Source organism: Lepisosteus oculatus, chromosome 15 (assembly GCF_040954835.1).
Source record: "Lepisosteus oculatus isolate fLepOcu1 chromosome 15, fLepOcu1.hap2, whole genome shotgun sequence".
Taxonomy (NCBI): Eukaryota; Metazoa; Chordata; class Actinopteri; order Semionotiformes; family Lepisosteidae; genus Lepisosteus; species Lepisosteus oculatus.
Genome location: NC_090710.1, coordinates 2942057 through 2965353, shown reverse-complemented (window position 1 = coordinate 2965353; position 23297 = coordinate 2942057). Strand labels below are relative to the sequence as shown.

Here is a 23297-nt window from a genome sequence, read left to right as displayed (position 1 = left end):
GTCGTGTAAAAGTTGCTTTAATGAATTCAATAACGATTGAAATGTGCAGGAGAACACAGCCTACCTCTTTCTCTCCGTCTGCTTTATCGCTGGAATTCATTTTCACTTGTAACACGATTTTCCGAATAAAGATACACAGCCTGCACAAAAACTGAATGCAGACTTCCTCATGCATGCCAATATATATTTAGGTCTGCCTTGTTTACAGTGCTCGCCTCTGCAAGTCCCGACTTGTCACTTCAGCGTCTTCAACGAGGATTTTGTGAAACAAAACGTTCTTATCAATAAGATGGTGATCAAACTTGAAATTCAATATAGGAATGCCACTGAGGTTTTTCACGCGTTACGGGTGTGTATTCAGCCAACTTTAAAAAACGTGTAAGCCCCTGAAATCGATAGATGCATTTTCTGTTCCTCGGGTTCGTGTAAATCCAAGAAGCTCGATTTCAACAGTCTGTCAAGCACACCCCACTAAGAACTCCGTTACGTGTCAGTTTATTTGGCAGACGCTTTTATAAACGAAGTGACTCATATTCGTAACCATTTTTACACAGATAAACATTTGACCTATTTTTCCCTACGGAATATCAGCAGCATCTCTCCTGGGATTACGGGCCCACGCTGCAGTCCTTGTGAAAATCCAAGTGACACAAGTTTATTTTCAAGCGCCTTTCAGGAGCACAAATCGAGGTGCAACAGCGCACACAGGCAATATAACACAAATACAAATATGCGCAACAAATTTCCGCGCTGACACCAAGAGTAAATCTAAAATAATAAAAAGTGCAGTGTTCTGAAACAAACAGCGCTTTCGGCTCGCACACGAGTTACAGAATGCTGAACACGTCGAAGTCTGTTTTCCTCAATTTAAACCCTAAACTAGCCCCCTACTATCTATACTTTAAGAAATATTACAAAATGTTAAAGGGACATCAATCCAGGCGGAAATTGCCTCTGGAGCAATGTGACAGATGGCCGCTCTGAAAGGTCAGCTAGAGTATCGGCGGATACCCAAGCAAGCAAGGTGTTACACCAGTCCTTTCTTAATGAAATACATGTATGCATTAATAACTGTACCTGCCAGAGTAAGATTCTTAATGCAGCCATGTTACGCGCCTGAAAGAGACTGAGCTTTGTGACATGCACTTCAAACGATGACGAAAATCGAGATTTCTAACTTCCATAAGGGCCTTGTTTTCAGCACTGTCAACAACAGCACTGAACCTACCTAGTGATGCTGGGAGTCTGGGAACATAAAGTAACTGCGGTCTCCTGACAGTTCAGATAACAACTGTTGTGTTGCGTCAATGTCTTCATTTTAGACAGATACCTGTCAAGTGCAGAAACTGCAGCCATAGTATCTGACTTGGTCTGAAACTCAGTCATCAACAGTTCAGGGAAATCCGCAGTGAAACCACATCGATTTAATATAGATAAGATTTCTGAATTGGCAACTTCTTTTCTCTTGGAACAAGTAATAGGTTTATTATATGCTGAAAAGAGAAGAAAAAAACACAACGTTTCGGCCGTGGAGCCTTCTTCAGGTGTGAGCTAGAAGAAGGCTCCACGGCCGAAACGTTGTGCTTAATTTCTTCTCTTTTCAGCATGGAATAAACCTATTACTTATTCATTTGCAGCCTACATATGCTGACGCCGCTACCCACCAGAACTATTTAGTTTCTTATGGCCAACGTTATAGTTATCGTTCACACTCCTCCAAGTCTAACAGTTGCAAACCGTCGTTTTCTTTTACAAAATCCGTCGTCTCTCTGTCTCTCCCCACTGAGCCGGTTTCCACTCGCGACGGCTCGATGCGCTCCTGGGCACAGTCGCGTGCGACTGCGCGATCTTCTTCCACGGTGAGGTGCTGTTTGGGCGGCACGGACGACCAGGCGACCTTGGAGGAGTTCTCCAAGCAAAGTCCCATCACCCCGGGTCCCTAGACAAATAAAGTACACGAAGTCGCAGTCCAAAGTCTTAGCACTCTTCGCTTGAACCAACTTTTTAATAATCGGGCATAGCTCAACGCACAAGAATACGAACTAAGACTATATTTGTGCATTACATGTACGTTTTAGGCTTGTACGGCATTTCTAGCGGGTAACTACTAGTGCGCTCCAGTCCCAGAGCGACTTACCAAAAGGGTGAGGTCTGAAAAACTGCGGTTCCTAAGCAGAATGAGTAGAGTCGCTGTCGCTTCTTTCGGCTGAACCTCCAGTTCCACTGTTCAAATGTCAATTTTTGCAATCCGTTCGGAAAATATATTTCCTGACTATATTGCATCCGCGAATGCTCGGTATCTCTGCAGTTCTCCTGAGGTCTCATTAAAACGCAAATGTGCGAAGGGAGGTCGGGTTGTCAAGCAACCGGCAATTTCATCAAGCGGATGACTGAAAAAAATAATTGTGACTTTCTGTTCCAAACCGTGACTCCTGGAGGTTATTTACCGCATTGTATTTGCCGTACTGACGCGTTCTAAGAAGAAAGCGTCTGCTGCACAGATTGCATTTTATCCTTATCATTTATTTCGAAAATGGCATTACAAAGTCAGGATTTTTCAAAACAGGATTTTTTCTAAACAAAACTCCTAGAAGTGAGAATTTATTAAAACGGTTCGATGAAACATGTAACCACTAAGTCAATATATTTTTCATAAAGAAGTCCAAACTAATTAGAGAGTTATTTCAGTGGAATTCTTCAGGATTAGCAAAGAAAGTTCAGACACAATCAAAAATTAAGATGAAATGCTTTTAAAACTGATGCCAGGACGACGTCTTTACACAAAGGGTTGTGGGAGTATGGAACAAGCTCCCAGCTGTGTAGTTTAAGCTGATACTCCGGCCTCTTTTAGGAAACAGCTGGATGAGATCCTTAAATCAGATTTAATCTACCAAATGGCCTTCTCTCATCTGTAATTGTCTATTTAGTTTTTTGGGTCTTGCTTTAAATGTATGGACTAGGTTAAAGAATAACCAATATTAATTGCAATATTGACTGCAAACTTTAAAGCATCAAATTGTAAAGGCCGTGCAAGGATCTAATTACTTTTGCAAGGCACTGTATATCAGTAGCCGATGAATATACTTCTTTCAAACCACAGAAGTGATGAAATATGCATCAACAGTCTAGCAGATTGACCTTTGCACTTTCTATTTGATCATGTGTTCTATAGTCCACGCTGGTGGGTGGCAGGGTGGTGCAGTGGTCAGCATTGCTGTCTTGCTGTGCTGGGTTCAATCCTGGACCTGGGGTGCTATTTGCACGGAGTTTGTATGTTCTCGCCATATTTGTGTGGGGTCGTCCTACAGTCCGAAGGCAGACTGGTAGATATGTTGGCTGGTATGAGTGTGTGTGTGTGTCTGTGTGTACCCAGTAGGGTGTATCCTGCTTTGCTTGTTAGGATAGGCTCCAGCTCCCCCTGTGATAAAGCAGTTAGAAAAATGGATGGGTGGATGATCTGTGCTGTTTAATAATCATTGCTAATTTGTCCTGTTTATCCAGGGCCTTGCAGTACCAGTCTAGCATGTCAACAGCTTTTATAATAGGAACTAAATCCCTGCAGTGCAAATCCAGAAACATTGTGTACAAGAGCAAAGCACCCTACAGACAAGAGACTTGGTACATTCCTGGGACCGCAGGAATGCTCTTCAATGACAGGCTGAAGGAAATTAATCTTTTTAGTCCTTGACAAGGAAGTCTCAAATTCACTGCTCAAAATCCCCAAAGGCACTGAGAAAGCTAATCCCGTGGATGTTATAATAAACAATGAAATGCAAACCAAATGACACAATGTGTAATTAAGGGGAAGATCACTTAAAACCGAGGACAGGAGATGTCTCTTTACATAGAGGGTTGTGGGAGTATGGAACAAGCAACACAACCATGTTGTCTAAGACGACATCCCGGCTACTTTAAAAAAATGCGTCATTGGGGTTCCTTGGTTCAAATGTGGCAAATGCCCTCCTTTCGTTTGTTCTTAACATAAACTAATACTTAGATTATAAGAAGCTAAAAAAGTAATTCATGTGTATTTTTGTCAATGATATTTTTCTTAGGTATTTTAGTGTCAATACCGTAACTCTAATAAAAGATGTTGGAAAATCGAGCCCTAATAATCATAGTTCAAGGAGACTCCCTAATGTCTGTTCCCAGGCGCTGCCGGTATGGGGCGCTGTATCCCACAAACAAATATTTCCTTTTGCGGGAATCTCTTCCTGTGTGTTAGCCTGACCTTCACCTGACTCCGGATGCCGAACACACATGTAGCTGCAGGGAGGTTTGTCTCAGTGATTCGCTCGTGTTCAGTCTTCAGCCCTGGACGCGGTGGTCCAGTGGTCCGGTCGCCATGATCATGAGGACTGCTTTGAGGCTGCGTGTACTGAAAACACACACGCCTTCACTTTTCTGGCGACCCCACAGCACCTCAACACCTCTCATCGAGGAGGGCTGCGGGGGTCTCGTACTGAAGTCGCTGTCTACGGATGTTTATGAGAATCTGGCTGTTGAGGACTGGATCCACGACAACGTAGAGCTGCAGAGCAGGAACGTCCTTTTTATTTGGAGAAATTCGCCCGCCGTGGTCATTGGCCGGCACCAGAACCCCTGGCAGGAGTGCAACCTGCGGCTGCTGAGAGAGAAGGGGATAGGGCTGGCCAGGAGGCGCAGCGGCGGCGGGACAGTGTATCACGACCTGGGCAACGTCAACCTGACCTTCTTCACGTCCCGGAAGGGGTACGACAGGGCGAGGAATCTGGGCATCGTGACGAGAGCCCTGAAAGCGCTGCGGCCCGGGCTGGACGTGCACGCCACGGAAAGATACGACATCCTGCTGAACGGCCGGTTCAAGATCTCGGGCACCGCGGCGAGGCTGGGCAGGGCCTCCGCCTACCACCACTGCACCTTGCTGTGCGGGACGGACACCACCGTGCTGGCGGCTGTGCTGAAGGGCGCATGCCAGGGCATTAAGAGCAACGCGACCCCGAGCGTGCCTTCGCCCGTGCTGAACCTTACGGACATAGACCCGTCCCTAGACTGCGGGGCCGTCACGGAGGCCGTGGCGGCGGAGTACGCCGCGCATCACGGCTTGGAGCCCCGCGTCGCTCCCGTCGACCCCAGGGACGAGTCGTCGCTTCCTGGGATCGGTGGATTGACTCGCGCGCTGCAGGCCTGGGAGTGGGTCTACGGAAAGACCCCCCGGTTTAGCGTCGGTACCAGTTCCGAAGTGTGCTACAAAAAGTCCAACGCGGCCGTAACGCTGAACATGGAGGTGAAGGACGGGGCCATAGTCTCCTGCGCGATAGGAACACACAGGGACTGGGTGCCGCCGGCGGTGTGCGACCAGCTGGCCTCTCAGCTGGTGGGAAGCAGGTTCTGTCCCAGCGAAACCGCGGTGCTGACCGCTGCTCTGCTCAGGACGTGCCCGGGCGACGGCGAGCTGCGGGACAAGTGGGGCGTCTTGTGTGAAAATGTCGCGGCCGTGATGGAAACACATGCATGACGTCAACAGGCGTGTGAAACAGAACACCGACTCTTTGCCTTTGTACAAAAGCTCGTTTAATAATAAAGAGAAGAAATACAGAGAACACACTGAATGCTACCAGTTCATAACGAAAAACAAATCTATTTCAGTATGAAGTGCAGCAAAACACTATTAGTATTAATGTGCATTCACCCTATTTGAGTTTTCATTCACTATAAAATAAATGTTTTTATTTCCTCATATACACATAGTGGGTCAGGGTGTCCTAATGCACTGTCCATGAGCTGGACATAAAAAAGGTTAGTTGCAAAAATGAAATTGGCAAAATAGCTGAGATGGAATGTGAATGACAAATCTCTTACAGAAATAGTAAGACAATTGTCAGCACAATAGTGTCATTCTACTCAAAGTTGTTTGTCAAATTTAAATAAGCATCCATTTAATTCTTCACTTTAAGACCAACATTTGTCATTTGTTTCTGACAGTTTAGAAATCCACAACACCGATACATTCAAATTTGAACACCCTAAAAAACATTTAAATGGATAACACATAAAAGTCTTTTAAAGGTCTGTGGTCCTTGTGTGCTTTGTGTGGAAAATGTCCACTGTGGTCTCTTGGCACTGTCTCAGGTCGAAGTCACAGTAGCCGATGGAGAACTTACCCTGCCCACCAGAGAAACAGAGTTTCTGTTAGAATTACATCTGCTGCTTATTTTTACATTGAAGTGTAAACATGAAATACACACATGTACAGTATACAGCTTAATGAATATTAAAAGACAATTGTGAGCAATTCTCAGGCTATTTGTAATAAGAATAGCAGTGTTACTACCATCTGATGTCAGGTCTCAGAAGCTCAGCAAGGTTGGGCCTGGTCAGTACTGGGGAGGAGACCTTCACAGAAAACCACATCATTGTGTTGGTGGACCAGTAGGTGGCACTCCTCCATTTGGACCAGAATTTATAAATCTTGGATTAGGCATTAAACTGCTAACACTGTAAATTCTGCTAAATTGTTGTCCTTCCCAAATTCCCTGCTTATTAGTGAAGAAATGTCTCACTCCTCCCTTTGATCTGCTGTGCAGTGGGGGTCAAGTGGATCCTTTCCTATGTGTAAAGTGCTTTGGGTTACTTCAAGAGGAAAGGTGCCATACAATAGAAGGAATCATTACAGTAATGAGGAAAACACATTTTCCTCCAGGCACGTGATTCTCATATAAGAAACCTTGAAATAATAAGTGAGACTGTACCTGTGGCTTCTTAAAGTAGTCCAGCCCTCTTCCAATCTTGATTATCCATCCATTATTGAATCTGTTAAAATTATTCAGAGATATTGTTCCTTGTCCAAAATGTATTTCCCTAAACGTTGCTACCTAGTATTAAGGTAATCATAGCTAACATCAAATGTCTTAATTTTAAGACTCTGCTGCACTATGTAAGAATTTTGACTTTTTATATTAGAACTGAAAATTTCAATGCTTATAAATGTATTTCAAATTTCTATTTCAGCATCAAGTTTGTATTAATATGTTTATACAGTACATTCACTTTAACATAATTATTGTAAACATCCATATCTTTCCCTCCTTCGGAAATAGGTAAATAATTTTTGTTTTTCATTTTTCTATTTTATCCTGATTCTTAATTTAATTTATTATATATTATTGGAAGCTTTGAAATCAGTGGATTTTACAATAACAGTATTGTTAGCCATTGGAATAACCTACAATACGATCATGTAAGTAGCAAGGAAGATTAAACAGAGGGAGAGGCTAGAGGCAGATGGTATCTTCTCTAATTTTTTGGAGCATCTGACAGTATTTTGTATTGCAGCTGCTGATGTGGTTTGCACGTTGCCAACCTGATTTCCCGGTCATGAATAGTGGTTGAGTATTCGATGGTTAGCGTTACCCCATGATTCTGCAGAGACTGCTTTATCTCTGCCAACGCATTAACTTGGGTGGAGCTGTCACCCTAATACAGAGCAAGAAAAACAGTTGAATATGGTGAGAGAGGGGGCATTTCATATATAAATACTAAGAGAAAGGTAGCACCTGTTAATGACCAAAATCATTTAATCTTTCCAAACTCCAGACATCATCAACTTATCACTAAACTGCAATGTTTCAGATTCTCATTTTTTGCATTCATCTTGACAATTGATCTCGCTTACAGCACCATATTCTTCTAGTAGTTAGCTTTTAATACATGAACTAGATTTGTTATTGCAGCAGTGTGGTGTCATAAAAATGTATTGAAAGATATATCCACAGTAACACACAGCAGAAATACAAAGAAAGTGACATGCAATTACCACTTATGCATGTGATTTACCACGTATTTCTAATGTATTAAACTTGGGGGTTGTCTTTTTGTTAATGCCATATACAATAATTAAAAACAACAACAATGCAACATAATTGCTTTTCAGTAATATGAGATGCCAGTCAGATATTAAATGGAGAGGAAAATTGATACCCTGGAATTTATAAGAACAGTTGTGGGAAACAAAACAAAAATAGCATGCAATTAACTGTCAAGATATTTATTTAAAGTTACAGGTAGGGCCAATTTGTGTCAAAGAAGACAGGTCTGAGTGTGGAGTGACATTATCTTGACCCCTTTACCAGAACAATACATCAGAGCAGGGCTGCTGCCTTGAAATGTGTGAGAAGACAGCGGCGCATTTGTGTGATTGACAACTCTTACTTCTTCCTGCGAGGTCAGCAGATGAATCCTCTTGACTTTGCAGGGAGCCTTCAACAGCATCTCGCAGAACCGCAGGAAGTTATACAGCTAGAAGAAAGGGGTTAGTGGCAATCTGGGATCTGGGGTGACCTACAGCCAGCTTAATGGAAATGTGACATCAAGTAAACTGAACGGCATTTCCAAAGAAGGGTAATAACATAATAGCACCGTAGCACCTTTAAAAGTGGCTTCTTATTTGCTTCACAGCACAACAACAAAAAACACCGAGAGGAGATAGGAGGTGGGGGTGTGGAAAATAGTAGGAAAGCCAAGGGGCACAGAGAACCAGTTAAATAAAAACCCTTCTAAACAGAACATTTTCAGTCTAGATTTGAAGAAGCTCAGGGAAGGTGACTCTCTGATATCCTTGGGGATGGAGTTCCAGAGCTTTGGGGCATAACTGGAGAAGGAGTGTCCCCCACCCCTGTCCCCCTGTCTCTCAGACGGACAGGAGACTAGAATTAGAGGAGTGAGGCTGCGAGGAGGGGAGTAGAAAGATAGTAAAATCAAACCTACTGATCCTAATAGTAGGCCTTGTTAATTCTCAGGCTGCACACAATTCACCCAAGAGGCACGGAGTGGGATGTTGGACAAGTATGAAAATGAAAACTAGTGTGAGTGTGAATCAAAGTGCTTTTCATGACTAACAGTAGTTTAAACTGTAAATGTATTATTCTAGTTATAACAGTGATTGCTGGGGTGAAGCATTTATATAGTTTGCATTAAACGATTATGTCCAATATCAGAAAGCTGCTCAATTCTGGTCAGGTCACAGCAACCTGGACCCTAACCAGGAAGCACATACTGAGAGACTGGTACCACATCCCCACACACACACATTATAACAAAAGGATAATTTAGAGACTACAGTCAACCTAACCAGCACATCTTGGCAAGTGGGAGTAATCTAAATCACTACGTGGACACAGGGGAAGCATGCAAACTCCACACAGAAAGCCACCCAGGCCAGAATCGTACTCCCTGGCCCAAGAAAGGTGGGACACCAGGCAGGCCTCCCTGCCACCCTAAATAACACGCGAAGATTAAAGTGTCTGTACCTGATGAAAATATCTGATGTAGGGGTCTTCCACCCAGATTTCAGTCAAGGTCTCATTGATGTAGGGTTTGAAGAGCTTTTCGTAGCTATAACCTGTGGCGTTCTCCATAATTTTGATCTGCTCGTGATATTTACCCTCTGGAAAGAAAAGGAAAAGTGCTTTTTCAGCAGTTGCCTGCAGAAGGAAGAGTAAGAAAAAGATCTGGATATTTTCGGAATCGGTGACTAATAAATTTGATGCACTGCACTGTATCACTAAGACTCTACATAGTTGAAATCGTCCCGCTTTCACAGTGAGTCACTGAGACAACCAATCGGCAAAAAATCACAGGTATAAAGGCAATACCTTCCTTTTCTTGTTTCAGGTGGTTTTTGATCTGCTCTGCCCGTTCCATGTACACCCTTATCTTCTCCCTGTAATGGGTCTTCTTTGACTCATCCTTGATGGCTAGGAAGGGAGACAGCATGGATGGCAATTAGAAATACAGCACCTAGTGCAGTTCCAGAACTCACAGAGGAATACAGGCTTTTTGGACAGTGCCCTTCATGATAAGAGCTCAAAGCACAATTCAGTCACCACTGTTGGTGAAAGTTATAGGAAATGTATTACAGTTAGAGATTGTGTCTTTAAGGGGCTTTCCTTTTTACCTTTAAGCACGTCTAGCAGCAGCTGAATGCCTTCTTGATAGCAGACAAGAGACTCCTGAAACCTAGAGCTTTGGTCGAGCTCCACAGCTCTCTTCAACACCGAAACTGCCGACGTCTCAATGCCGGACACGTCGTTCCGTGACATGGTTATTACACCTGCAGGTCTTTAAACCCTGTCTTTATAAAGTAAACCTGCACAGACAGTGCCAAGAGTGGTCTAACACTGAAACTTACTCGTAAAAACATCTAAAATTAAGTCTGTATTGAATTCGACGGAGTAATATGAAGAACGCATGTAAGTTCAACACTGTAATTGTCTTATCGATTTTCTTAGCTGTCTTAATTCAGATGCATGACATTATTACATATCAGAAAAAAACACTTTAAAATAAGTTCACATGAGAACCCACTTTCCGCTGTTCACAATAACTGAGCATACTGCTTGGTTTCCTTTGAAAATATCGTAAAAAGAAACTAGGAACGGTCTAATCCGCCGTCCTTTTAACATACAGTAACCAAGCATTTCCTGATACCAGATTCCCCTCTCACAGCGCTGTGCCGCACAAAAACAACCCCACAGAAACAGCTGTTTGACACAAGGATTATTTTTGTAAATCACAAGATTTTAAATAGAAATGTTTTATATATAAATGTTATATAACTATATAAGTTTTGATATTAGTTTCCTTTTCCTTTTCCATTTGTTTTTGCACTCATAAAGTTTGAGGTAGGAACCTTTTTACCTCGAGGGAGGGGAGTGTGTCGAAGACCGGTGCAAATAGCTTGCGGAACATAGATCTCCTTCCTGCTGTATGCTTGGTTACAGTATTGACAGGTCTATATCCATAGCTTTTTTATTTAACTGGAATAACTCTTTGGAAATGTTTTGCTTTTTGGCGGTGGAGAAAGGTACAAATAACGCGGCTGTTTTTTAATCTCCCCGTTGCTGGTCTGGTTTATGGGATTTCGAGGAGCATTTTTGCTATAACCTTCATAGCCGCACTGAGAGACATTACCTACTGTAAAGGCATCTTGACTACTCGTGCAGGATGGCTGGGCTCTGTAGGGCATTTCAGAAACCTTCAGCTGGGTGGAAGGTAAGAGTAAAATGTACATACTCGAAAGCTCAGAATTAACTGCTGCGTTTATACCTTTTTTACATAAACGTGTACGCTTTAGCGGTCATTAAAACACGTGATAATCTAACATTAAAACATCATAAAGCCATTATGGTATGTGAACGTAAATATCAGTCTTGTAGAATTAAAACACTGACAGAAAATGGTATAAAATATCTCTGCAAAGGTATGGTGTGAACTGGTTCCTCCGCACCACTTGTGAATCATGCATTAGTTCAATGCAGAAGAAATCCTTTCGGTTTAAATGTAGCGCACACCCAAACGAGATGCGTATTTGCTTCTACATTTTTTTTTATTTTCAGATTGCCTTGAAAGATGTTTAAATGTACTTTCCCCCCCTAGGATTTAACAAGAGCGTTGCCTTTTCCGTGGAACGCGGTATGTCGCTACAAATTCACCAAATCGCGGATTCCTCCGGAGGTGAGGTCGCAGCCGTATTGCACTGATCCAACTAATGAATGTCGTTATTATAACTGTGTAAGACTGCTTGTTTTGGTAAAATGTATTTACCAAATTCACGTCCAGGTGCGTGGATTAGCGCCTGTAATGGCAGTTCAGGTCTGGGGCCCGACTTGTGTTCCAGCTGGACAGGTGTGAGCGTTGATAGAGGGGTGTTGTGACAAAAGGCTGGTCGTCGTGTCTTCGCAGGTGTTTGAAGAACGAGCAAAAGAGCACGAGAAATATGGGGGTGACCCCGCTCAGCCGCACAAGCTGCACCTCGTCACCAGGATTAAAAGCACCATGCGGCGCCCCTACTGGGAGAAGAAGATTGTGCATGATCTGGGGTTAGGAAAGGTATTGCCCTTCAACGATGGCTCATGAGCCAATGCGATTATTCTTCCATGTCTGAAGATCAGACCGATCCCTGTGATCATATTCACACAGACTTAATTTGCATTCATATCGTTTTGAAAATGGATGGTGCTGTGCTGAGAAAAGGTTTGTGAATCTTCTGTAGGACCTGTCTGATAATGGACTGGTGGAGCCCCAATCCTGTAGAAATGGTTTTGTAACTTCAAAGCAACTCTTCTTGTGAGGTTCTCAGGGATTTCCTTAGATTGTGATATATATCTACAAACCTGTATGGTAAAGACTAAACTCAGTGTTTTTGATCTATTAAGTGGAGCTTTCTAAATTCAGCTCCCAAGATCTACTTATTTAAACACTTATTACTACTTATTTAAATCCTTTAATTGAGCTAATGAAACTGAGTTCACCTATTTTTTTTACTTTTGGGTTTTCTTCCCAAAAATGGTGAAAATTTGAAGACATGAATGCTTTCAACATGCTGCAAAAGGATTTAAACATGACATCAGTGCAGCAAACCACAGGTGAAAGAGATTACCGTTACCCACTCTGTGTGTCCATGCATTTTATTTCCAGGCTCATCAGCCCCGTGTGCACAAAAACATCCCTTCTGTCAACGCAAAACTGAAAATTGTAAAGCACCTTCTGAGGTTGGTACTGACAATTTGTATAAATTAATGTGCAGAGGAGATTTACAGCCAAGTTTGTTTTCATGAGCATAGACTTGAAACTAACTCTTTAAATACTTCTTACATTAAAAATGTATTTTTATATATTAATATTAACCCCAGAAAGTCTCTGGCTGCTTACCTCTCCTTTTTAGGGGCAATGCATTGCCACAATATGTTGCCTGGCTGTTTTTGTGTTATTCTAAACATCAACACATCAACATCAACACTCTTTCATTAGAATCCCTTTGATCTCCAGTAAGAAATCATTGTTGTATGAAAGGGGAAGGTAGACTTGTCAGGACTCTGAAAATGGAGTTTTTAAATCAATTGTTTTTTCAACAGGATCCAGCCCTTGAAGCTTCCACATGGACTCCCAACTGAAGAGGAGCTGGCAGACACATGTCTTAAGAGCACCGGGGAGCTTGTTGTAAGACGTTGTCTGAAGCCTTTGGAACAAAAAGCCATTGAATCGTAGCCCACTCCAAATTCTTGAATATTTTGTATAATAAAACATTGAAACCTACTGAGTTGTAAGGAACTGTTTGAACACTTATCTTTTCCGGCATATGCTATTATTGAAAGAAGTGAGCAATTGTTTCAGGTCAAGATGCAAAGGGAGCAGAAAATTGGAGTATAAAACAACAAAACCACATAAAGCAGTGAGCACAATGTTGATTGTTGGGATTTTGAATAGTGCTAAAGAGTGTCAGTGCTGTTTATCAGTCAGTAAGTATTAAGATTAGAATACGGTCAGTAACGTGGCTCTGGGGTCAGATATGTCCTGAAGAGATAGGCTTTTAGTTTCTTCCAGAGGATGGCAAGTGAGTCCGTGGTTCTGACTAGCGGTCAGGTTATTTCACTACTATTTCGCTAAGTGGGGCCTGGGACTTGAGGCCCTTCAGTGATGACATTGGGAGCTGGCCTGATGAACCAGATCTATGTGCCCTAAGAGGAACAACGGGCCAGAGAGTGGACTGGAGGATGTATTCTGGTGCATTAGCATTAATCCAGTCCAGCTCTTGGCATCAGATGTGAGCATTCAGGCCTTCTTACTCTGCCAAGTACCAGGTACCACACAGTGGGTGACAGCCTCTGTGACTGCTGACGTGTTTCAAAGGCACCTAAAGACTTCTGCGTTAAAGGTAAGAAAGAAACGTGAAGCTTGAAGCAAAATGTACTGAACTGTAAGGTGTTTTCATATGCAGTACAGGTGCTGGGTTTTTATCTTCCCAAGTCTGAATTTAGAATTCTCAATTCTTTTGGCTGGGGGATTAGTTCCTCTCAAATCATCCTTTTCAAATGTAAGATGTCATGTTGAGATTGGTTTAAAAGCAACACCTAAGATCTGTTGTGAAAATTTATTTAATTTTACAATTATTATCCCTAGGGTCCTCCCTCTCCTCTTAGCCCCGTTGTCTTGGCTTTGCTGCAAGAAAAAGCACTGACAACAGTGATAATCAAGCAACAGCTTCTAGTCACAGAAGAAATAAGTGCTTGCTGCCAGAAACTTATTTTTATTAAGTTGGAACACGTTTATAGAAAACTCTCAAGTCTGCATCACAGTCCACACTGGCAGAGCAAAACTACATTCCAGTGCTGGTGGCATCCCTGGCACTCACTTTTCTAATAACCAGCCCCAGAGCTCATGCTCAGTTTCACATGTTGTTTTGCAGTTTATTCTTATCAAGCATCCTAGTTTGAAGTACAAAAGAATAATCGGATCCAACCATAATTAAGAAGCTAATAACCTTCAAAATAATTTTAAGAAATCAATTAGTGTAACAAATCAAAAGTTAATTCCTATTTCCTGTATCACAGAAAATAAGGCTCAATGAGAAGCAAAGGCTTTAAATTTGTTTTTGTACAGTTCAATTTACATCTCCCCTTTCTTTAGGTTTAATGGTTTAGTTGTGTAATGAGCAAGTAACTACAAAGAGCAGGAACACCTGAATCTTGTGAGTCAAGTACTTAATCAGTTTAAAAAATGGATTTTTGCACAACCACCTGAATGATGAGTCAATGATGAGTCTACAGGCTGTTCATTTTGAGGTCACCATGTGATTGATCCCACCATTCATTTGTTTTATTCACAGATGAAAATAGTTACTGCTGTTCTTGTTTGGTTTTAAATATATGCACAATCAACCTGATTGCAAGACTATACATATTCCATTTTATTCACCCACAATTCCAATAGCCAGGCAGACAGGCTACAAAACATAATTATGTTTATGCCTTCAAGAGATCAATAATTTGCATCTGCCTGGAAGGCAGGGCTGAATTTGTGGACAGATGTGACTGGAGCAGGGTTTTACCACTTGAGCAAAAAGAGAAACTGGATATAATGGCTTTTAAAGATGGATTTTTATCTAACTATAACACCAACCTGTCTCCACATTACTAACATGATTCTATGTGACAGTACCTTACACTTGCAATATTGGGAAAAATAACATTTTTAGGGCTCACTCTAAGCATATGTCATGGCAGATGAGACTAAAAGGAAAAAAAGTAAGAGTTCACACAGAAAATCAATCAGTTTCATAAGCTGCCAACACATTACTACCTGGTCATTATTGCCCCAGAAATTTCTCAACTAGAAAATATAATGTGAATTGCAGAGCTGGGGAGGTATTTAGTATTTGCAGAACATAAATAAGTGTTACCAGTGCATCTTTATAATAACATGTCTAACAGAGCAACATATTAATCTTGGACATCAAATCTTAGATGACCCCCCCTCATCCACTCTTTTTAGAATATACTATCCTACCTTCTTCTGGAGGAGGTACCAGATTTCCTGTACAAAACACTAAGAGAGCATCTACATCCTTTATACCTAAAAGCATTCAGTTGTTGACAAATGAAAAAAGTGTTTGCTGTTAGGGATCTTATTATTGTGTTTAGACCCTTAAGATAATTGTATGGTTTTTTTCTATTGGTCCTGGAAGATTTCTGATTGAGAGATGTTGTGGAATGTTGTTGTGTATTCTAATACTGTGCTGTTGTTGCATTGTAATCCTGTTGTATATGTTTATAAACTTTGATATATAAGATGAATTACATTAGGGGCAATAAATCTAAAGTCAGTTAATTCAGAACACATGAGATTAAATGAGGAGGCAAGAGAGCTGTACTCTAGTCGTCGTCGGAACCCGAGTCGTAGCCTTTCCCCCGGATCGTCTTCTTGTCCAGCTTAGTGACCTTTGACCCAGGCTTCTGTCCCTGCATCAGTGGCTGCACCAAATCCCCACTGAAAGACAAAGCAGATTCCAGTACCATTCTCCTTCAGGAGCACAGCAACCTCCCATAACAGCAAGAAGCGTGAGGACACATTTCAGTTCACTCTGAAATGTCCGTCAGGGAAAGAGAGAGCTAAACATTCCCTACATCTAGACTGACTGTAGAGCCATATTGCACCCAACCCTGCCACCAAATATAAGAGAAAAATCAAGAAATAACTGTCTTGTGATTCACAGCAGATTTATACATTTCTACAGTTATAAAAATATATAAAATATTATAAAAAAAAGCTGGTGTCTAATTTTGATGATCATCGGCTATTTGAAGTTCAGTCACCAGGTGGATGTTTGAAACTAGCCTGTTCTGTTCAGGAGTACAATGCCAATAGTGTTTGGGAGACCAGCTGACCATTGGTTTTCAGACAAATTCAACACATTCTTCTAAAGATGTCCCACTCCTGCCCTAGGCCGACCCCATCTATACCCTTTAGGACTTCATATACTTGGATCAAATCTTTGTTCTTGACTGAACCTAGTTTGTCCCTGAACCTGAGATTACTTGTTCTGTGACAACATTTTATGAACATATATTAGAAATGTCAAGCTGAGTAAGATGGCAACTGTATTGGTCTACCAAATTAAATATATATATATTTTTTAAATTAAAATGTCATTATGAGTTACCAGTGGGAGATGCTGCTTTTGCCTCTTACCTTTTGTGCACAGATATTGTCTCCTGGTCTTGGTGTTACAAATCTTAATCAGTTTTGACATCAGTTGTTCTCTTAAATGGTCTCTATTACCACTGTTTCCAGGTCTTTACTTCTTGAGAATTACAAGATACCTATAAAACCTGCTGGCCCTCCAGGACCAGGAATGAATATCACTGCCTTTGTGCATATAAATAATGTAAACAGTATGCACTATAGAATATTAATTATGTCAATTATAATGAAGTTGTTCATTAAATAATAATATTACCTGTAGTTAATGACCTCAGAGCACCCCAGGCGCCATTCTAGTGTCTCTGTTGTAAATTCATCTGTGTTGCCTAGATCAGCAAAGCCGACAATGTAATCCTTGGTTTTCCCATCCTTCACGAGTGCCAGTGTTGGAATCACTTTGATGCGCAGTCTTTCAGTGAGGAAAGGGGCCTTCTCCACATTTAACTTAATGAACTTTGTCTCCAAGTGCTTCTTGGCCAGTAAAGACAAGTGCTTGTCCAAAATTTTACATCTGTTACAAAGACAAAACATCAATCAAATAAATTGTCTTTCAAATTAATATTTCCACTGTGTGCAAAAGAACGGGTGAAAACTATCAATTTGAATCTAAGATTTGTAAATGGAAATGTGGTCCATTTTGTAGTTTTGAAAATACAAGAATTATTTACTTAGCACATGTCCTACCTGAAGGGAGTTTATGTGAGCAAGGGTTACATTAATATAAGATTAATTTTACAGTGGCTGAAAGATCAAAGGAAAGTTCTGACTAGGCAGGGCTGTAAGCAGTTCTGATTTCTGGGGTAGTTCACTCCACCCTGAGGGGTTGAAGAGGAAGACGAGATGAGAGGGCAGCAGTGGGCAGGGGAGATAAGAGACTGTGGAAAGAAGGGAGCTGGGTGGTTGAGACAGTGGTACGTGGGAATAAGTGCGATGAGATGGATGTGTGACAACAGGAAGGCAGTGGAGGAACTGGAGGAACTGGAGTAAGGGAGCAGCACGATAAGGTGAAATGCAGAATTCTGGATGCGTTGGAGTGGGCAGGCAGTGGTGGCAGGGGGGATGGGTGAGAGAATGTGACAGTAGCAGTCCAGTAGCAGGGCCTGGACTATAAGCTGTGGAAAATAATCTCTAGGGAAGAGGCTCAGCAAGCCAGAGAAGAAATGGGTCGACAACAGAAGAGATGTCAAGAGTGATTCTTGGCAGAAGAGGAGGGGGGCTAGATAATAGAATCAAGAGGAGTCACATTTACAAATTTATAGGCTAGTGTTTAATTAAGATTCCTTCAACAAATGTTGAGCCAGCAGCCATATCACTCTGCAACTCACAACTGGCAACCCACTGAAGCTCAGCAGGTGTGAGCCTGGTCAGTACCTGGATAGGAGACCTCCTGGGAAAAACTAAGGTTGCTGCTGGAAGAGGTGTTAGTGGGGCCAGCAGGGGGCACTCACCCTGCGGTCCATGTGGGTCCTAATGCCCCTAAATAGTGATGGGGAAACTATACTGTAAACATGCGCCATCCTTCGGATGAGACGTAAAACAGAGGTCCGGACTCTCTGTGGTCATTAAAAATCCCAGGGTGTTTCTTGAAAAGAGTAGGGGTGTAACCCCGGCGTCCTGGCCAAAATTCCAATGGCCTCCTAATAATCCCCATCTATGAATTGGCTTCATTACCCCGTTCCTCCCCACTGATAGCTGATGTGTGGTGAGTGTTCTGGCGCACTATGGCTGCCGTCGCATCATCCAGGTGGGGCTGCATATTGGTGGTGGTGGAGGGGAGTCCCCATTACCTGTAAGGCGCTTTGAGTGGAGTGTCCAGAAAAGCGCTATACTTTTCTGTAAGCAATTATTATTAAATGTTCCTTCTTACTGGACCCATGAAGAATTACACATGCATTCTATTTGTGCCTTTTACAAAAAACACTGTGAGTTTGATTTGCTTCTAATACACATACTTGGCAAATATTGAATAACAACTTCAGATTCAGGATGGGTCTATGGTCTATTGGAAGGCACACTCACCTCAACTACTGTACTGACGGCCCCATCAGCACATTTGCTGGTGTGTTGTACCTCAGTTTTTTAATGGTTAAAGGTTTGCTACCAAGTAATAACATCACACATCTCCTGACAAATTCATGCAATTTTATATGCAGGTAACTGGGTGTACAACAACAAGACAGGAGCACTAACATCTACAGGTATATTACAACTGACTATTATCACAACCAAACAGGATAACTGGTTAGTGCTTAGTGTTTCACAGCCAGAGGTCACAATAAGGATTTCACTACAGCTCTAACCTTAAAGTGGTTTTTAATTAAAATCCACAGTCTTGGGTCAGCCTATATGATTCAAAATTGTTTAAAAGAAAAAACCTGTAACAATGCTCTGTAACAATGGCTGTCTTTACCATCTTTAATAATGGACCCCATTATCACCCATTGAATTCTCCCTTTGCACGTTGCCCACCTGAAGGTAGTATCTTTGTAGAAATGGCAGACCACATGCTTGCTTTCTTTTACTTCTTGGAAAAAATCTCTCTCACTTGGGATTTCTCTGTATTCGCCATGTCCCTTAGAGAGCCACTCCTAAAGGAAAAACGAGACTCCTTTCAAGGATCTGCTACTGATAAGGATCATGTGTGATGTACAGTCCGAAAGCAGCACAGGACATTAACCACGGAGGGAGGAAGGCACAGGAGGTGCCAAATCACTTTACATGGGTGGTCACACACTGGCCACTCCTGTTCAGATCGCAGCTGCAATTTTTACACACCAGTGCACATCTCGCTCGGCACACAGCACCAGGGTTTGTCTCCCACATGTGCAGTGGCTGCCGGTAATCTTCCAATTATATTTGAAAAATGGTTGAAAACGTACAAGTTATTCTCTCCAAAGCCATTACTTTCACATCTTCAAATTGTTTGTGTTCTTCTAAAAATAACTGAGCTCAAGTTTAGCAGCAATTATGTTCTGTCCAGAATTTCTATCCATTTAAAATCAGAAATGATGCTCACTTCAGATAAACAGCCATGATTTGAGTGGCTTTTCCAAAAGACACTCATTTTGATTGGCTTGTAAAACACATTTTGCAGATTCTTTTCTGTGACTTTTCTGGGTTCAGAAACAGCTAAGCTTAGATGGAAAGCATGAAGGAAGTGATAATACGTATCATGTTTAAAAAATGTATGCAAAATCAAAAGTTCAGGAAAACTTTATGAGTACAAGATGCCAATATTTAACCAATACTTCAATACTTTCGGTCATATGAAAGGCACACTGTAACATTTCTATTTCCCTCAACTGTGTGCCAAACCAATTCCCACAGAAACTTACTTTGCTTGATCCTTCACAGGACAAAACCACAACAATCCTATGGTAGCACATTAACCGATTTAAGCAGCAATAATAATTCTAAAAGGCTTGCTTGCAACATTTAAAAAGGCAATACGCTAAAACAAAATCTGCTAGGGCTGTATATCAGTGGTGCAAGTTTAGCATGGTTGGGCAGCCTGTGTAAAGGAAAACAGCAGAGAGACTAGAGCCTTTTGCCAGGGTCGAAATTAACTGTTTCTCTTGCTGTTGGTAGTGGACAGAAAGACCCAGTATGGTTTCCCAGGAACAGCACCTGCTTCTGCTTCTGGGCCTTCTTCAGCGCCTCCAGCCTCCTCTCCTTCAGTTTCTCCAGCTCGTCATCATCCATCTTCTCCAGCTTCCCCAGCTCAGCGTCCAGCTGCTCCTCCACAACTTTAGCCGTCTGGATGATCTGGTCCTCCAGAACCTTGGTTATGATGTCCATTGACTGACCGCCCGCCATGACCCCTGCTAGATAGAACAAACCTGGAAAAGGGAACATTGGTCAGATGGCACAGCAGAAGTGTCCCCCCCCCATCTTGGGCTTCTCTGTCCAGAACTATGCAAGGTATAATTCCTCAATAACCGGAACCTAGTGGAAGTTAACACCAACTTCCACAATTCTTCCAACACATAAGATGATAAAGTACAATGGTTTAAGAGTCCCATTTACTCTAAACCAGTCTGACCAACAAGGAACACCAACCTCTTCCACCAGCTTTAGGAGATCAGGCCTTCAGTGTTGGGAGATTTGCCTGTCCCTATCCTGTATCGGGACCCTTAGTCTGATGTAAGACTTTCGACTCCTGTGGAATCCCAGGAGTGTTTGCCTTATGGTTTCCAGCAACAGAAATAAAGCAGGAGGGGGGCAGCCTTCCAGCAACCATGGACATGCTGATGTGTCTCCCACCCATCGGCGAGGTTTCTGCTCTAGAGACTATAAACGTGATTAATACCAGCAATGCCACCGCAGGATAGGGCTCAAGATCAGCATGTCCTGCTGCAGCCTGCTCTGTGTCACAAGTAATTAGGCAGCAGTGTAGAGTAGAGGTGAGGTTTCTGGACCGGAGGGTTACTGTTTCCAATGCTGGAAAGGACACTACTCTTGTACCCTTGACCTTGGCCATATAAAACCAGTAATTGCCCTGCTGTATGAATCAATTCAATTCATCCCTTTACAAGCGAATATGTTCCTAACTGGCCTCCCTGGTTAAACAAAAATTAAAAACAATTGTTCTTTAATAACCCTGTTAAAATATTCAGGACAGCCATGCACTTATACTAACAATAAAAAGAAGCAATCACAGGCCTACAGTTCTTTACTTTTCAACCAATTGAGAAGGAAATGTCACCAAAACAGCAAGGGGATAAAGCCATTTCAGAGCAGACAGACAAATGGTGGCCTGGACGTTCTAGAAGGAGCTCAGAATCACTCATGAGGGAAGCCAGTTTTAAATAAATCAGCAAAATAACAGCAGAATCAAGTGTTTTTTTTTGCAGATGAATCAAATTTCATTTAATTAAGTTCCACAAGCAGTGGTTCTTCGGTTGCTCGCTCGTTTAAAGGGCTGAATCACTCTAGCTAGAACTGGTCTTAACAGATATCATAACCCCCCACCTCTACCTCTCTTGGTAAAAAGGCCGCATTATTGTTAGATGTTTCATGTATATATTTTAATATTAGTAATTACATATTTTCACAAGACTACGAAGCGTTCCAGCGAGCTTGTCAGGCTCTATCCGCCCTCAAACGTCGATTAAAAAACCTTTCCTTCGGCTGCCATGTGCTAACGACGTTTCATCTTTCTCTGATTTCCCAATGTGTTTTCTACCTACGGACTGTCCATTTGTTATGTCGAGGGGAAACTCCTTTGAGAGATATTGACACGAAAGCGGTTAGTGTTTTAAGTGCCCACAATTGTGTGGGTCCGCTCGTCGTAAAAGAACAATGATTATTATTTTCCTCGCTGGCCCACACCTCAGATCCCTTGATTAACCATACCTCCAGCCAGCAAATACGTAAAGTTTTCCAACACCACGAAGATAACGATAAGGTCCCACGTTGCTAATACTCAGCGCTAAAGATAATAGAGAATACAGCAGTAACCACCTCCCAGACCCATTGTGAAATGATGCCCACGAGTGTTGGCCTGAAAAGCTATAGCCATGGTAACCAGCGACTGACCACTCGATCCACACCATTGCACGTTTCAGGTGACGCACTGCAATCAAACGGGACCCGTCGCACGACAAGGTACAGTCTCTAACGGCCTGGTTCCTTGAGCCCAGCTCTATCTGAAACATTCTGAATGGGCTACAGACTCCATCCCTGACCTGGGCTTAACCGCACCCTCTTCTTCACTGACCGGTCAGAGCACTTCAGGAGCCGTGCAGCCTCCAAACACTGAAAACACCCGTTTTTCGCTGAAATAAGGCCACCTCGCCCCCAAAACCTCACACACGGCTCAACCCAAGGTCTCCGCTTACATTTTAGTATTTTTTCAACAAACAATTTCCTTTTTCTGGGAGCTTAAGGGTAACTCCAACCGTTTTTGTTCCCGTTGTCCACTTACCTCAGCGCTTCACAACGACTGTTTGGATCTCCACAGGAGGCCCGGCGCTGACGTCATAACAAAGCGCCCGGATTGCTTTGAAGCCCCCAGTACTCGCTGCTGAGCCTGTCAATCAAATACAAATAAATTAAAAAAATCAAAGAGCGCGGGTAGAACTATTTATGATATTTTTGTCAATATTTTGCAACTTATTTAATTTAAACGATCGCAAATACTTTATGAACTAATGTTCACAAATGTACTCCCTTTTTCTTTTTACTCCCTATTTTTAAAGTGGCTTTTCGCTATGCATTCTGGTACTTGCAGTCTTCCAGCTCTCGAAGGACACGTGAAAGTTTACTAAAAAATAAAACAGTCTATACATTCAAGTGACTCTCACCGGTCTCACCGGTTTGTTTTACATTCTCAAGTATTCTGTTACTACTACTGCTGCCTAACTGCCATTAATTAAAGTAAATTTGCAAAACAGGGCATTCATAAGAGTTTAATCTTAATTCTGTGAGTACTGATCCAGAAAACACATCGAACCAACACGTACTGTATATGCAAAGGAACAAGTAATAGGTTTATTCCATGCTGAAAAAAAGAAGAAAGAAGACACAACGTTTCGGCCGTGGAGCCTTCTTCAGGTGTCAACTGGTGTCAACAGGAGTCTTCTTCAGGTGTGAGGAAGAAGGCTCCACGGCCGAAACATGTTTTCTTTCTTCTTTATTCAGCATAGAATAAATCTATTACTTGTTCCTTTGCAGCCTACGCATGCTGACGCAGCTACCCACCTGAACTAATACAGTATATGTGTGAACATGATGTCTTATTACACAACCCCAATCCAACCCATTTTAAACTTTATGGT

General features: G+C 42.1%; 4 protein-coding genes across 5 annotated transcripts; 2 read left to right on the top strand and 2 right to left on the bottom strand.

The window, feature by feature from the left end:
* Window positions 1-4220: 4220 nt before the first annotated feature.
* lipt1 (lipoyltransferase 1) lies at window positions 4221-5582 on the top strand. Its single transcript, XM_006638926.3, has one exon. The coding sequence runs from the start codon at window positions 4346-4348 to the stop codon at window positions 5495-5497; it is 1152 nt and encodes a 383-aa protein (XP_006638989.2). The 5' UTR covers window positions 4221-4345; the 3' UTR covers window positions 5498-5582.
* On the bottom strand, window positions 5531-11662 carry mitd1 (MIT, microtubule interacting and transport, domain containing 1). Of its 2 annotated transcripts, none has more exons than XM_015363492.2 (7): window positions 11584-11662; window positions 9633-9734; window positions 9288-9424; window positions 8191-8277; window positions 7343-7455; window positions 6732-6792; window positions 5531-6144 (listed from the first exon to the last, which is right to left on the bottom strand). In XM_015363492.2, exons 2-7 carry the CDS (start codon window positions 9679-9681, stop codon window positions 6043-6045), a joined length of 549 nt encoding a protein of 182 aa, XP_015218978.1. In that variant the 5' UTR covers window positions 9682-9734; window positions 11584-11662; the 3' UTR covers window positions 5531-6042. The 2 variants fall into 2 exon arrangements, with proteins under 2 accessions (XP_015218978.1, XP_006638988.1); XM_006638925.3 differs by lacking the exon at window positions 11584-11662 and adding an exon at window positions 9935-10524.
* Window positions 10695-13074, top strand: mrpl30 (mitochondrial ribosomal protein L30). The gene is made up of 5 exons (XM_006638924.3): window positions 10695-11031; window positions 11416-11493; window positions 11722-11868; window positions 12457-12530; window positions 12894-13074. The coding sequence occupies exons 1-5, from the start codon at window positions 10984-10986 to the stop codon at window positions 13024-13026; spliced, it is 480 nt and encodes a 159-aa protein (XP_006638987.1). The 5' UTR covers window positions 10695-10983; the 3' UTR covers window positions 13027-13074.
* A 1519-nt stretch (window positions 13075-14593) lies between these two features.
* txndc9 (thioredoxin domain containing 9) lies at window positions 14594-22546 on the bottom strand. The gene is made up of 5 exons (XM_006638878.3): window positions 22445-22546; window positions 20146-20357; window positions 18988-19106; window positions 16775-17029; window positions 14594-15804 (listed from the first exon to the last, which is right to left on the bottom strand). The coding sequence occupies exons 2-5, from the start codon at window positions 20332-20334 to the stop codon at window positions 15690-15692; spliced, it is 678 nt and encodes a 225-aa protein (XP_006638941.1). The 5' UTR covers window positions 20335-20357; window positions 22445-22546; the 3' UTR covers window positions 14594-15689.
* Between the last annotated feature and the right edge of the window lie 751 nt (window positions 22547-23297).